The sequence below is a fragment of the Cherax quadricarinatus genome, chromosome 3 (assembly GCF_038502225.1).
Source record: "Cherax quadricarinatus isolate ZL_2023a chromosome 3, ASM3850222v1, whole genome shotgun sequence".
Taxonomy (NCBI): Eukaryota; Metazoa; Arthropoda; class Malacostraca; order Decapoda; family Parastacidae; genus Cherax; species Cherax quadricarinatus.
The window spans coordinates 62,144,806-62,161,645 of NC_091294.1; the positions used below are offsets into that span (position 1 = coordinate 62,144,806).

Sequence of the window (16,840 nt, forward strand, 5' to 3'; positions counted from 1 at the left end):
GCTCGTGACGCTACCCCACTCTGATTTCTCCCCATTTATGCAAACTCTCTGCTGCCTATTTGTCAACCATGCCTCTATCCAGGAAAAAATTTCTCCTCCTATTCCATGTGCTTTAATTTTCCTCAATAGTTTCTGATGTGGGACCCTGTCAAAAGCCTTACTGAAGTCCATATACACAATATCATATTCATTACCATGATCTACCTCCTCAAATACCTTAGTGAAAAAAGTTAATAAATTCGTAAGGCAGGAACGCCCCTTTGTAAAACCATGCTGAGATTCGTTGATTAATTTATGCTTTTCAAGGTGGCTACGAACTGCCTCGGCAATTATTGATTCCATAAATTTTCCCACTATGGAGGTTAGGCTTATTGGTCTATAGTTCGAAGCTAAGGACCTGTCACCTGTTTTGAAAATAGGTATCACATTTGCCATTTTCCACTTATCTGGCACCATGCCAGTTTGTAGTGATATGTTGAAAAGATTAGCCAAAGGTGTGCTAAGCTCCTCTTTACATTCCTTTAGAACCCTTGCATACAGTTCATCAGGGCCTGGGGATTTGTTAGGTTTTAATTTATCTATTTGCCTAAGGACCATGTCACTTGTGACCCTAATAGTGCACAGTTTATTATCGTCCTGTTCTATATAATTTATCATTACTGGAATATCGCTGGTATCCTCCTGTGTAAAAACTGAGAGGAAGTATGTGTTAAAAATTCTACACATTTCCTTATCACTGTCAGTGAGCTGACCCGAGGAACTTTTGAGTGGGCCTATCTTGTCCCTGATCTTACTTCTGTATACCTGAAAGAATCCTTTTGGGTTAGTCTTCGATTCTCTTGCAACTTTAACCTCATAATCTCTTTTTGCTTTTCTAATTCCCTTTTTTATTTCTCTCTTTAACTGAATATATCGATTTCTTAATTGCCCCTCTCCTCTTTTGATTTGCCTATATATGCCTCTCTTTTGACCAATCAGATATTTTAATCTATTGTTCATCCATTTAGGATCATTTTTGTTTGATCTGATTTCCCTATTTGGAACATAATTTGACTGAGCAGCTAGAACTATGCCCTGGAAAGCATCATATCGGCAACCATCACCACCTACCTGACCCTTAGTCAGGTCATTCCAGTTCAGCCCACCTAAGTAATTTTTCAGTCCTATGAAATCAGCCAAGCGAAAGTCAGGGACGGAGACTTGATTGCCATTATTAGGGGAATTCCATGATATATTAAAGCTGAGTGATTTGTGATCACTCTCCCCAAGCTCATCATTAACCTCAAGATTATTAATTAGTGTTTCCCTACTGGCAAGAACCAAGTCAAGGAGGTTATTTCCCCTAGTTGGCTCTGTCACAAACTGTTTTAAAAAACAATCCTGGATCGTATCAAGAAAGTCACCCGACTCTAAATTTCCTGTCAAATTGCTCCAGTCAATCTGTCTATAGTTGAAATCTCCCATTAGCACAACATTTTCGTATGTAGATGCCTTACGAATTTCGTCCCATAGAAGTTTACTGCACTCCCTATCAAGATTTGGGGCCCTGTAAATCACACCCAAAATTAGTTTTTCTCGGCCCTCGAGAAGCTGTAACCAAACAGATTCAGTGGCTGACGCTACTAATTTAATATCTTGTCTAACACAACAATTTAAATTGTCTCTGACATACATCGCTACTCCACCACCTTTCCTGTTGACCCTGTCAGTGTGGAATAATTTATAGCCTTGTATGTGACATTCAGAGGGCATCTCTCTATCTTTCAGATTGAGCCAGGTCTCTGTTATAGCAATAATATCTATGTTTCCTGCACTTGCAATTAATCTTAGCTCATCTATCTTATTTCTAACACTCCTGCTATTAGTATAGTAAACCTTAAGGGAGCTAGTCCCTTGCTGCCCTCTGCTGTCCCCCTTTGTTTGCTGACCTGTTCTATTGTCTTTATTTATAACTTCATGCTGAATGCCTTTTATACATTTACTGTTTCCAACCCTAGTGTTGCAACCTGCTTGTTTCCCACACACACCCATACCTCTATCTTCCATCAGTTTAAAATCATAGGCATTTCACCAATGGCCTTCTCAATCGAGTCTGCAAGTGCTACCACCCCTGCCCCAGAGAGATGTACCCCATCCCTTGCATACATATCATGTTTGCCATAAAAGTTGTTCCAGTTGTCAATGAATGGGATTGCAAGTTCCTTGCAGTATCTGTCTAGCCAGCAATTTACACCAATTGCCCTAGACAACCATTCATTTCCTACTCCCCTTCTAGGCAAGATGCTACATATGATTGGGATCCCTCCCTTAGACTTAATGAAATCTATAGCTGACCTGTACTTATCTAGCAGCTCTTCTCTCCTACCCTTCCCAATATCATTTCCACCAGCACTGAGACAGATAATGGGCTTGTTCCCATTACCTGACATGATATTATCCAGCCTGTTGACAATGTCCCCAACACCAGCTCCAGGGAAGCACACTCTATCTCTCATCTTCTTATTCCTATTACAAAAAGCACGGTCAATATATCTTACCTGAGAGTCACCAACCACAAGAATGCGCTTACCTTCATTAGCAGGGGCAGTAGTACCCTTACCTTCACTGGCCACTGAAGTACATTCATCCTGGAGAACAGAGAAGCGATTTCCTACCTTCAGATCTTCACTCTTAACTTTCCTTACTCTGATGCGCCTCCCATTACTGTGAACAACTCGCCACTTGTAGCAGGTGCTGGGCTGCACCTCACTGCTGGTAGCCGTTGCTACCTCCCCAACTACAGCCTCCTCACAGCAGGAGACAGACTGCACCTCACTGCTAGAAGTCTCATTCCCCACCACTGTAGTGGTGTTTTTATCGGTATAATGAATTACACTGTAGTGGTGTTTTTATCGGTATAATGAATTACACTGTAGTGGTGTTTATATCGATATAATGAATTACACTGTAGTGGTGTTTTTATCGGTATAATGAATTACACTGTAGTGGTGTTTTTATCGGTATAATGAATTACACTGTAGTGGCGTTTATATCGGTATAATGAATTACACTGTAGTGGTGTTTATATCGGTATTATGAATTACACTGTAGTGGTGTTTTTATCGGTATAATGAATTACACTGTAGTGGTGTTTTTATCGGTATAATGAATTACGCTGTAGTGGTGTTTTTATAGGTATAATAAATTACACTGTAGTGGTGTTTTTATCGGTATAATGAATTACACTGTAGTGGTGTTTTTATCAGTATAATGAATTACACTGTAGTGGTGTTTTTATCGGTATAATGAATTACACTGTAGTGGCGTTTATATCGGTATAATGAATTACACTGTAGTGGTGTTTATATCGGTATAATGAATTACACTGTAGTGGTGTTTTTATCGGTATAATGAATTACACTGTAGTGGTGTTTTTATCGGTATAATGAATTACGCTGTAGTGGTGTTTTTATCGGTATAATAAATTACACTGTAGTGGTGTTTTTATCGGTATAATGAATTACACTGTAGTGGTGTTTTTATCAGTATAATGAATTACACTGTAGTGGTGTTTTTATCGGTATAATGAATTACACTGTAGTGGTGTTTATATCGGTATAATGAATTACACTGTAGTGGTGTTTTTATCGGTATAATGAATTACACTGTAGTGGCGTTTATATCGGTATAATGAATTACACTGTAGTGGTGTTTATATCGGTATAATGAATTACACTGTAGTGGTGTTTTTATCGGTATAATGAATTACACTGTAGTGGTGTTTATATCGGTATAATGAATTACACTGTAGTGGTGTTTTTATCGGTGTAATGAATTACACTGTAGTGGTGTTTTTATCGGTATAATAAATTATACTGTTGTGGTGTTTTTATCAGTGTAATGAATTTCACTGTAGTGGTGTTTTTATCAGTATAATGAATTACACTGTAGTGGTGTTTTTATCGGTATAATGAATTACACTGTAGTGGTGTTTTTATCGGTATAATGAATTACACTGTAGTGGTGTTTTTATCGGTATAATGAATTACACTGTAGTGGTGTTTTTATCAGTATAATGAATTACACTGTAGTGGTGTTTTTATCGGTATAATGAATTACACTGTAGTGGTGTTTTTATCGGTATAATGAATTACACTGTAGTGGTGTTTTTATCAGTATAATGAATTACACTGTAGTGATGTTTATATCGGTATAATGAATTACACTGTAGTGGTGTTTATATCGGTATAATGAATTACACTGTAGTGGTGTTTTTAACAGTATAATGAATTACACTGTAGTGGTGTTTATATCGGTATAATGAATTACACTGTAGTGGTGTTTTATCGGTATAATGAATTACACTGTAGTGGTGTTTTTATCAGTATAATGAATTACACTGTAGTGGTGTTTATATCGGTATAATGAATTACACTGTAGTGGTGTTTTTATCAGTATAATGAATTACACTGTAGTGGTGTTTATATCGGTATAATGAATTATACTGTAGTGGTGTTTATATCGGTATAATGAATTACACTGCAGTGGTGTTTATATCGGTATAATGAATTACACTGTAGTGGTGTTTATATCGGTATAATGAATTACACTGTAGTGGTGTTTATATCGGTATAATAAATTACACTGTAGTGGTGTTTATATCGGTATAATGAATTACACTGTAGTGGTGTTTTTATCGGTATAATGAATTACACTGTAGTGGAGTTTATATCGGTATAATGAATTACACTGTAGTGGTGTTTATATCGGTATAGTGAATTACACTGTAGTGGTGTTTATATCGGTATAATGAATTACACTGTAGTGGTGTTTATATCGGTATAATGAATTACATTGTAGTGGTGTTTATATCGGTATAATGAATTACACTGTAGTGGTGTTTGTATCGGTATAATGAATTACACTGTAGTGGTGTTTATATCGGTATAATGAATTACACTGCAGTGGTGTTTATATCGGTATAATGAATTACACTGTAGTGGTGTTTTTATCGGTATAATGAATTACACTGTAGTGGTGTTTATATCGGTATAATGAATTACACTGTACTGGTGTTTATATCGGTATAATGAATTACACTGTAGTGGTGTTTATATCGGTATAATGAATTACACTGTAGTGGTGTTTATATCGGTATAATGAATTACACTGTAGTGGTGTTTATATCGGTATAATGAATTACACTGTAGTGGTGTTTTTATCGGTATAATGAATTACACTGTAGTGGTGTTTATATCGGTATAATGAATTACACTGTACTGGTGTTTATATCGGTATAATGAATTACACTGTAGTGGTGTTTATATCGGTATAATGAATTACACTGTAGTGGTGTTTATATCGGTATAATGAATTACACTGTAGTGGTGTTTTTGTCGGTATAATGAATTACACTGTAGTGGTGTTTATATCGGTATAATGAATTACACTGTAGTGGTGTTTATATCGGTATAATGAATTACACTGTAGTGGTGTTTATATCGGTATAATGAATTACACTGTAGTGGTGTTTATATCGGTATAATGAATTACACTGTAGTGGTGTTTATATCGGTATAATGAATTACACTGTAGTGGTGTTTATATCGGTATAATGAATTACACTGTAGTGGTGTTTATATCGGTATAATGAATTACACTGTAGTGGTGTTTATATCGGTATAATGAATTACACTGTAGTGGTGTTTATATCGGTATAATGAATTACACTGTAGTGGTGTTTATATGGTATAATGAATTACACTGTAGTGGTGTTTATATCGGTATAATGAATTACACTGTAGTGGTGTTTATATCGGTATAATGAATTACACTGTAGTGGTGTTTATATCGGTATAATGAATTACACTGTAGTGGTGTTTATATCGGTATAATGAATTACACTGTAGTGGTGTTTATATCGGTATAATGAATTACACTGTAGTGGTGTTTATATCGGTATAATGAATTACACTGTAGTGGTGTTTATATCGGTATAATGAATTACACTGTAGTGGTGTTTATATCGGTATAATGAATTACACTGTAGTGGTGTTTATATCGGTATAATGAATTACACTGTAGTGGTGTTTATATCGGTATAATGAATTACACTGTAGTGGTGTTTATATCGGTATAATGAATTACACTGTAGTGGTGTTTATATCGGTATAATGAATTACACTGTAGTGGTGTTTATATCGGTATAATGAATTACACTGTAGTGGTGTTTATATCGGTATAATGAATTACACTGTAGTGGTGTTTATATCGGTATAATGAATTACACTGTAGTGGTGTTTATATCGGTATAATGAATTACACTGTAGTGGTGTTTATATCGGTATAATGAATTACACTGTAGTGGTGTTTATATCGGTATAATGAATTACACTGTAGTGGTGTTTATATCGGTATAATGAATTACACTGTAGTGGTGTTTATATCGGTATAATGAATTACACTGTAGTGGTGTTTATATCGGTATAATGAATTACATGGAATTTGAACTGCTAGAACAACTAGAATTTTAGCACTGTTTAACTGTAGTGATGTTTTCCTGAAAAGCGAGAGGCGGCTGATCAATTCGATTAGGGGCTATAATGTTTTATTTTCAACCTTAGTGTGTGAAAGAACAAGTCTGAAATTGCTCTGAAACATGTCAATAAACATCTAGAATTTGTTGAACATGATAATACGTGTTTAATAATATACATTCTTGGTATATGTAATACAGGTGTGTTTCAATATCCAGTGTACAGTTATTATATTAGTTGACATTGTTCACTATAGTAAAGTTGTGCTATTATTTATATATTGTCATAAAGTGTAATAGTTGTTAGTATTTTAAAAGTTCTTTGAATAGTTTTAAGATGTTGTGGAGTCTAGTGTTTGTGTCATCTTTTTTCACTGTGGAAAAGGAGGGGAAGTATGTAAGTCATTACGATGGAATCATAACCACAAGTAACTGCATGTGTGTACAATATATATAGCAGTTAATATTTGTATTAATTCTTTAGTAAATTTCATGATAAGTATAATTAAAATTTTCATGCATATTGTAATATATTTTGAATGATAAAAAGTATATTTTTTTTGTAATCTTGTATTTAGTAAAGGGATAAAAAACATAGGATGAGGGATATTTTGTGTCAGCTCACAGATAAACATGTAAGTGTATTGCGAATATGTAAATTCATTTTTTCTGTGGAGAACCTGTTAAGGCTTCTTTTATTTATTAATGCATTGCAATGTTTTAAACTAAAAATGATAATGTATGGAGTATATAGAACTGCTAAAGTACATGTTTATCATTGTGGTTTAGCGCAACTTTTTGAGTATAATAACATTAACGTAAATGTTTGGGGGGGTGGAAGGGGGGGGAGTCACTAGTATTGTAAGTGATTTGTGTCATTTTACATTATGAAAAAAACAGTGATGGAAGCACTGTGTATTCTGCAGTAGTGTGTTAGTTATGTAGTTATGTGTATATCAGAATCATTATGAATAGTGTTACTTAGTGGACCGCAACACACCCACTGATAATGCCTTTTTTTTATATATATTTATCATATTTATATACGTAACTATCTATGTATATTGTATGAACTGTTTTAAATAAAATATAAAAAAAAATTGTTGATCAGTGTACAGGAAAATATCATTTGATGTAGTGGTTAGGTATAATAATAATGCATTACTTTAATTAGATGGACAGTTTTCTGAGAAAAATCTTACATATATACAGTGAGTTGCAACTGGCGCTTACCATGGTATACACTGAGTGGAGTGGCCGGTACTAGGATCAACACAAGTACCAGTACAGTTATACACAGAGTCATTATTGCGGTTCGTTGAACACCTCTCACCACCCCAGGTGGAAGTGGGTGTCCAGCACCACCCCAGGTGGAAGTGGGTGTCCAGCACCACCCTAGGTGGAAGTGGGTGTCCAGCACCACCCCAGGTGGAAGTGGGTGTCCAGCACCACCCCAGGTGGAAGTGGGTGTCCAGCACCACCCCAGGTGGAAGTGGGTGTCCAGCACCACCCCAGGTGGAAGTGGGTGTCCAGCACCACCCCAGGTGGAGGCGTGAGTAATTGCACCACACCAAGTGAGGTGTAAATGTTGAGCACCACACCGGTTGGAAGTGTGAGTGGTGAAAACCACAACAGTTGGGATAGCAGTTGACGAACACTAGTGTAGACTTCACCAGGTGGAGTAGCAACTGATAAGAACTGAAGAGTTGGAAGTAAATGCTAGTCAGTACACTCACAGTATTATCAGTCTGTCTTATCTGCGAGTAATCTATCGGCACTGGTATCCTGAAGTAGTTTTTAGATGCACATACAGTATTGAAAAATAATCAAATTAATAAACATATGCACTTTTTCAATGGCAAGTACGTATACAAATGAAGAATCAGTGGGGAGAAATAAATGGAATTTAGTCAGGAATTTCAGAGAAAGTTAGAGCTGTGGAAGAAGCAGCAATAATGTTGAAGGATCAGTTATGACAGGAGAATAGATAATATAAATGTGTAAATTCAAGGATTGTGTGGATTAAAATAAGGGTTGGATGCAAAAAGTGGGTAATAAGAGTTTATGTACTTGCTGAAGATAGGAGTGTACAAGAGAGATATTTTGGAAATGTTTTGGGAGTTCGTAACCATGTAAGAGAGTAATTATGTCAGGTCATTCGCTGCCTGACTACGGTGGAGTGAGGTTGTGCTCAGCACCCCTCTGCTGTTTTTTCAGGCGAGCTACCCCAGTACATCAACAACCATTGAGTAGTGTGGACGTGCGCTGCTCATTTTGGGATATCAAAATGGCTGAACATACAGTACGGAGAGTAAATACTATCTGCATAGAGCTGGTTCGTGGTACGTTAAGTGGAGATACGATGAACGTACTTCTCCCTAACATCATCAGGGACACATATGGTATCCCCAACGAGGAATTATATGGCGTCGCTCTTAATGGTTTGACAAGAATCTTCGTGAAATTTCTGAGAGCCGGCTTCTACACAAGAATTGTCGAGCAGTACCAGGAACAACGCATGAGTGTGAATTCAGCGATGGATGTTGTGTTACATGATGTTTCTAAGTACTTCACATGGGTGAAGGTACGGAATGTACCCTTCGAGGCTACGGCGTATGGACTACAGGAGTTTTTTCGCAGTTATGGGACAGTGCATTCTGCAACCATGGGGGTATGGAGGGATGGTCCATATGAAGGAATGCCGGAAGGTTCTTACACCCTTAAAATGTCTTTAACAAGGCCTATACCATCCTATGTAACGATGACCGGTTGTAGAACACAGGTTTATGTGTACTATGCGGGTCAGAGAAAAACATGTCGTCTGTGCAGCTCTTATGAGCACATGGCAGCCCAGTGTCCTAGGAGGCGGGCTCCTCGAATTCTGGAAACGCCGATTGTGATACAACAGTCGTGTGATTTGGTGCCTGGCTCTGTTGCCTCGGGAGGCCATCTCTGGAGCGTGGAGGTCGACCGGGAGGTGGCGGAGGAGGGGACGTGTGTCACTATCCCAGGGGAGTCGGGGGAGTCGAAGGTGTTATCTGAGGAGTCTTTAGTCCAGGAAGCTTCGACTCAGGAGGGTTTACTGGCAGATGTCATCAAGGATTTTTTGGATGGGGATGAGCCCGGTGCAGAAGGTGTCCTCAGTTTATGTGAAGTTGGAGAGCTGGAGGGACAACAAATTGTGGAGAAAGACTTGAGTAAGAAAAGGCTGGAGCGTGTGGTGGCCGTGGAGGTACACCAGGAGGATTCGTCTGAGGGTGAGATGTGTGTAAGTCGAAGTTCTAGAAAAAGAACTGCGGCATCAGAGATAGACGAGGTTATTACCCCGGGGCAGAGGCCGGGGAAGAAGTCATGGGCAGCGGTTGTGGAGCCGATGCCACATAGTGGTAGAGGTGCGCCTGAGTTGCACAGTGGGAGAGGGAGGGGGGAGGTGACTGCACAGGATAACTCGAGTGGTAAGGGAATACGTAATGTGAAAAGTGCAGCGAGTAAATCCCAGCGGCATAGGGGAAAGCCGCCACTTCTATAATTTTCAGAAGTGTCACGCTTAATGTCAATGGACTTAAGACTGAGGTTAAGAAAGTTTGGTTGGAGTGGTTTTTACGGCGGTTTGATGTAGATATTTGCTTTTTGCAAGAGCATAATCATAGGGCTGGTTGTGTGTTGCGGTTAAAAGGATATCGGATGTATGTTACCAGTGGTTTGCAATTGAAAGGTGGGGTAGCAGTGGCGATAAAGGAGACCAGCCCCTTGCGTGTCATCGGCTGGGAAGAGGGGGGGGGTGGGAGGGTCGTGAGGGTGGATGGTGTCTGGGGCGAGAGTCGAGCTAGTTTTGTAGGAGTTTACATGCCAGCAACTAGCAATACCAGGGTAAAAGTAGATTTTGTCAGAGAGGTATTGCTGTATCACTTGAGAGGTTTGCCTGCTATAACAGTAATAGGTGGTGATTGGAATTGTGTGATTAGGAGTGGTGATGTCGAACCGAGAGGGGCGGGTTGTGTGCTGAGTGTGCTGAGGGATGTATTGCGAGATATTGGGGTTGTTGATGTGGTGGGGAGGGGGGGATACCTAGTGGAGCACACGTTCGTCCGTAGGGGATATGAAGCGCGATTGGACAGAATTTATATTAAGCAGGGTATAGATGTTGTGAGGGTGCAAACCTTCGATGTGGGGTTTTCGGATCACAGGGCGGTAATAGCAGATTTGATGTGGAATGGAGTGGTGCGTATTTATTCTGGGTACTGGAAATTAAATGTAAGACTTCTTAAGGAGGAGGAGGAGGGGCCTTTTTTCAGTGATTGGTGGTTGCCTTTTTGGGAGGCTAGGGACAGGGAGATAGATCTGTTAGATTGGTGGGAAATGCAGGCAAAACCGGGAATAGCGAATTTTTTTAAGGTTAGGGGACGGGAAGAGGCGAGGTGGCGTTTTGGGTTGCAAAATTATCTGGAGGGACAGTTGCAAGATTGTTATGTTGGGGGAGGTGGTAGGAGGGATGACATGGACAGTCTGCGGAGCAGGATCGCTGAATTACACAATGATAGGTTTGATGCAATTAGGGTTAGGGCGGGGTTAGAGGATGTATTGTGGGGTGATAAGCCGTCTGGGTTTGTTTTACGTAAATTTAGGGACCGACAGAGTGTAACCACCATTCTACAATTGGAGACAAGCCCTGGGGTGGGAGGGTATCCAGTGGGTCGAGTCCTATCCAATACGGAAAGTATGAGTCTCTATGCTGATAGTTGGTTTAGGGAGAAATGGAGTTGGAGGGAGGGGTTTCCTGGGAGGGTATTTTTGAAGGGGGGTTCCATAGCGTTTTAAGTGAGCAGGATAGAGTGGGGTTGGAGGTTGGTATAAGTGAGGTTGAGGTGGAAGAGGCAGTTTTCGGTATGAGTACCGGGAAAACACCAGGGATAGACGGTATACCAAATGATTTTTATAGAGCACATTGGGGGTGTATTAGGCAGTGCTTTGTTAGGCTATTGGATCATATGTTAACTAGTGGGAAGTTGGGCACATCGCAAAGTACGGGTGTCATAGTTTTGGTGCCAAAGAAGAGGGGAGGAAGAGAGTTGAGTGCTTACCGAGCAATATCTTTGATGTGTGCTGATTACAAGGTTTTTGCGAAAATTTTGGGTAATAGACTGAAGAAGGTCATGGGGTCGGTGATACATGGGGGACAATTTGGTATCCCGGGGAGGAGTATGCGGGTAGGTCATGGACGTATTCGGGATTTCCTTGAGGGTAGTAGTAAGGGAGGTATTCTAGGTCTGGATTGGGAGAAAGCTTATGATTATGTGGATAGGGAATTTTTGTTTGAGAGTATGGTGAGAATGGGTTTTGGAGGGAGGGTGGTTGGATGGGTGAGGACATTGTATGAGAATGCATCGATGAGAGTACAGGTAAATGGGAGGTTGGGTAGTTCAGTAAGCATGGGGAGGGGTTTAAGGCAGGGGTGTCCACTCTCCCAAATACTCTTTGCATGTATGCAGAATCCTTTCTATGTTCTGGTTGATGGTGGGATGGGAAGGATGGGGGAGAGAGGTGGATTTTGTGGGAATATTGTTGGTTATGTAGATGATACAACTGTTTTACTTAATGAGATAGAAGATTTAAGTAAAGTGGGAAGGGTAATTGAGATTTTTGGGAATGCTACTGGGATGAGAGTTAATAAGCAGAAATCACGGTTGCTGGAGGTAGGCAATTGGGTAGGAGGGACCTTGGGGGAGGAGTTTGGATGGATAACTGTAGATAGGCTAAAGATTTGTGGGATTTTGTATTTAGCAGATGTACAGGAGAGCAGGAGGGTTAATTCAGAAATGGTAATGGACAGAGCTTTGAGTAGGCTCAGGAGTTTAAGGGCCGGGGATGTAACCTTGCATCAAAGGGTTGTGGTGGTAAATACACTGATTTATAGTAAGGTGTGGGGAGTGGCGGAAATTTACCCCTTAAGAAGTCAGGATATTATGGAATTACAAAGAAGAGCCTTAAGGTATGTGTGGGGTTTTGGGAGGGCGTGGTTGGGTAAAGATGTGGTAATGACTGCGGTAAGACAGGGAGGATTGGGATTGATGGCATTAGGGTCTAGGGTGAAGGCGCTATATGTGAAGCAGAGGTATATTCGGGCAGCGGGGGAAAGGGGTCTTCGGGTGGGGGAGGTGATGGGGGATATCCGCAAATGGTGGGGTGGCAGGGACTTAGTGGAGTGTGAAGATATGTTGAGGTTTATGTTAAAGGTCCGCAATGTTAAAAAACTCAAGGTAAAACGGTTAGTGGGTGTGGGTCGTCGTCAGGAATCAATGCAAGGGATGGCAGTGTATCCCACATATGATTGGAGAGTGATATGGGTGGAATTTAGTAAATTAAGAATACCGGCAAGAGCGAGGGAATTAGTATATAGATTTCTTATGGGGACGTTAGCATCGAAAGAGGTGCTAAGACGAATGGGTTTTGTGAGAGAGGCATCATGTGGTTTTTGTGGGGAAGTTGAAACGGCTTTTCATGTAGTATATTTTTGTTCTGCTTTGGAGGTGGTAAGATTGTGGTTGAAGAGGGTTTTCTTTTTATTGGGGGGGGGACAGATATCAACCCTCAGGGCTTTAATGTTAGATATGGGAGGGGTACCCAAAGAGGTGGGGAGGGCTATCAGATACGTAATAGTTGATTACTTGTATGTTTCTTGGGGGATGAGGGAGGTGGAGGGAAACATTAGGATAAAAGCGTTGGCGGCGTGTTTTTATAGGACAGCATGTAGGAACAAACAATTATATGGGGGAAGGTGGGCAATTAGTTTTCCGGAGGGATATCGTGAACTTACTGTTGAACGTCTACTCCGTTTGATGACGGGGTGAGAGGCAAGGGGTTGGTCTCTTCAGTGGTGTGTCCTCTTGGAGTGATTGGAAGCCTGATGAGGAAGGTTGATTGGTTTGCAAGGTGGTAGATGTGGGTAAAGTTTTTTTGCAGGGAGCCGTCGGGGCCTCCGGGGTATGTAGACCTTTATGAATTTGTAAAATCACAGTCAAAAGTAGTATGTGATTTTCTGTTTTTTCTCTTATTGTTATGAGAACCATTTTATATAGGGGGTTTATATTTATATGTATATTGTGAGGATATGTTTTATACATTCGAATCTGATGTTAGATTTATCCTTGTCATACGTCTCTTTTTTATCGTATTGAATGGGTACAAAATGACCTATGTACGAAAATATAAAAGTATTTGATGGGGTTTATATATACCCTTCATTTGACTGGAAGGTCATATTATATATTGAGTGTTAATAGGTAACATTAATTTTGTGTGTGTGTAGGTGTGTTTGTGGGAACCAATGTCTTAGGTATAGTTCTATCTTTGGATGTAATATTTTTTTAGTTTATTTGGTGAAAAGTCATTTAGAGCTTTATTTCTATGTATGATCCAGTTTGTTCTGTACGAACAAGTGCACATACACGTATGTGTGTATATGCATGCGTATATGTATGCATGTATGTATATGTATATATGTGTGTATATATATATATATATATATATATATATATATATATATATATATATATATATATATATATATATATATATATATATATATATATATATATATATATATATATATATATATATATATATATATATATATATATATATACATGTGCTTGTAGGACTCATTCCTACATGTTTTATAATGACTCCGACTGTTTGTTTGGAAGTCGGTTGGTTGGGTTATTTTAGTAGAATTTGTTATATCACTGTGTTACAATGTTTTTTGTGTGTACCTGACATTGTCTGACACTTCTGTTTTGGATGTTATGTATTTAGTTTGTCTAGTTTTTTTTTAGTGATAAGTCCTTTTTTTTGTTTGTTTGTTCTAGTATAATCCAGTCTGTGCTGTAAGAACATATTTCCACATACATGTATGTGTATATGTGCATGTGTATGTATATACATATATACATGATTATAGGACTTATTCCTACATGTTTTATGACTCCGACGTTCTGTTTTGTAGTCGGTATGTTTTTTTTTTTTCCCGTAAACGGGTTGGGTTTCTTACGGTAGAATTTCGTTATATCAATATGTTAAAATGTTTTTTGTTTATTGTGTGTGTACTGACATTGTCTGTCACGGTTTTGGATTTGCTAATTGTTGGCTTGTATCATGTGTATGTTGTTTTTAAATAAAATATAAAAAAAAAAATTATGTCAGGTGACTGAATGAAAAAGTGGGATAAACGATTATAGAGGGTGTGGTAGGTAAGTTTAGGTTGTTGGGGATAAATGATGATTTAGGGCATTTGTATAGAAAAAGGTTTGGTAATAGGTAATACATATTTTAAGGAAAAAGTGTAAATAAGTGTACGAGATGTGAAATAGGCAATAATGACAATAGTTTTTTGGACTAAGTATTGACGGTTCAAAAGGAAGCTGGATAGACTTCAGGATATGCATGTTTATAGAGAGGCAACAAATTTATCAGATCATTTTTTAGCTGTAGCTACAGTAAAAGGGAGATGGGATACTAGGAGAATGATATCAGAAAGTAAGAAAGAGGTGAAGGTTTTTAAACTAAAGAAGCTGGCAGTTATAAGCAACTGTTGGTAGAAAGATGGGTTAGTTAGAACATAGGCATTGAGGCTGAATATTTATTGGGCAGATTTAAGAAAGTACTGTTAGTGTTCAGCAAAAGTTTGTGGATACAGGAGGGTGGGTGAGGGAGGAAAGAAAAGCGATTGGTGGATTGAGATAACGAAGTAAACGAGAGGAAAAAAATAGCATATGAGAGGTTTTTACGAAGTAGAAGTGAAATTAGGAGGGAGGAGCATACGGAAAGAAAATGAGAGGTGAAGAAATGTAAAATGAGAGCTAACGAAAGAGTGGGTGAGATGATATCAACAAATTTTGCTATGAATAAGAGAAAGTTATATAGTGAGTTTAAAATGTTGAGAAAGCTTGGAACAAATGGATATAACAGTTAAAGAGAGAAGTAGAGAGTTATTAGACAGAGAGTTGGAGATATTGGGATAATGGAGAGAATATTATGAGGAATTGTCATGTCAATGAAGATAGGGATGCTGCAATTTCGTGCACTGGCCAGGGAGGTGAATACAAGGGAGATGCATGAGGTCATAGGTAGAATAAAAGGGAGTAAAGCAGCTCTGGGTGATGGGATCAAAACAAATATGTTAAAAGTAGATAGGAATAGAGTTTTGAAATACTCTGTGCTTTTATTTAATAAAGGTATGAAAGAGGGGAAGGTACCTAGGGACTGCGAGAGAGCATGCTTACTTAGTTTGTATAAGGGCAAAGGGGACAAAACATAGTGTAAGAATTATAAGGGAGTAAACTTGTTGAGTGTACCTGGTAAAGTATGAAAGAGCTATTATTGAAAGAATAGCAGGTACGCAGATGAACAAAGAAGCTTTATAAAGGGTAGGAGATGTTGCTATATAGGTTACTGCATTAATGTGAAGATTGTGTATGTGAAATGTAGGGTGTTTGTACTGTGTGAAAAAGTACTCCGGAAGTGTATATTGTTAACACTTAAGTAGACGTACATTAAACGGCAGTGGGATAGGTATCAGACAATGCACTGACACAAAGTATCAGAAATCTTCCCTACGAGGATAGACTGAGGGACCTGAATCTACACTCTCTAGACAGGCGCTGAATTAGGGGAGATACGACTGAGGTGTATAAATGGAAAACAGGAATGAATAAAGGGGTGTAAATAGCGTGCTAAAAATATCTAGCATAGACTGGACTCGCAGCAATGGTTTAAGTTGGAAAAATTCAGATTCAGGAAGGATACAGGAAATCACTGGTTTGGAGTTGTGGATGAGTGGAACAAACTCCCGAGTACCGTGAATGTGACTTACCTGACAAGGTTAAGGCATTGGCTTAAGTTGGTGGGAGAATTGGACCTGCCTCACATGGGTCAGTAGGCCTGCATGAATGTTCCTTCTTTCTTATGTTCTTATAAGGTGTAACTAAGGAATTATTTGCTGGAAAGATATCCTGGAGCCAGGTGAAGTAGTGTGTTTATGGTTGTTGTTGTTGTTGTAATACTTAAGCCGTATATTCTTTTGAAGGATTTACTTGTACTATAAGATGGTCCTGGTATGGGCATGGCCCTGGTATTTATATGAGGCATAAGTGACTTGTGGTGACTACTGAAGTATTAGTTTTTACCTGCAGAAGGAAGCCGGTTGATGGGGGGAAGGGGGTATAGAGACTTACTGTTTTGGGCTATGTATAATTTTCGTATTGCCTAACTTTAATTAACTAGTAGCAGTGTACTACTGTGTCATTTTGTAATAAGTGAAATGTTTTGAAG

General features: G+C 38.8%; 1 protein-coding gene across 3 annotated transcripts in view; it reads right to left on the reverse strand.

The window, feature by feature from the left end:
- The window catches only part of LOC128705855 (uncharacterized), a 623,755-nt gene extending 615,705 nt beyond the window's left edge, over window positions 1–8,050 (reverse strand). For 2 of the 3 annotated variants that reach the window (XM_070092006.1, XM_070092020.1), the window contains exon 1: window positions 7,748–8,050. In XM_070092006.1, the coding sequence (XP_069948107.1) occupies window positions 7,748–7,820 (73 nt within the window). In that variant the 5' untranslated portion in view covers window positions 7,821–8,050. The remainder of the gene's footprint in view (window positions 1–7,747) is intronic. The other variant, XM_070092017.1, reaches the window with a different exon arrangement.
- Window positions 8,051–16,840: the final 8,790 nt, after the last annotated feature.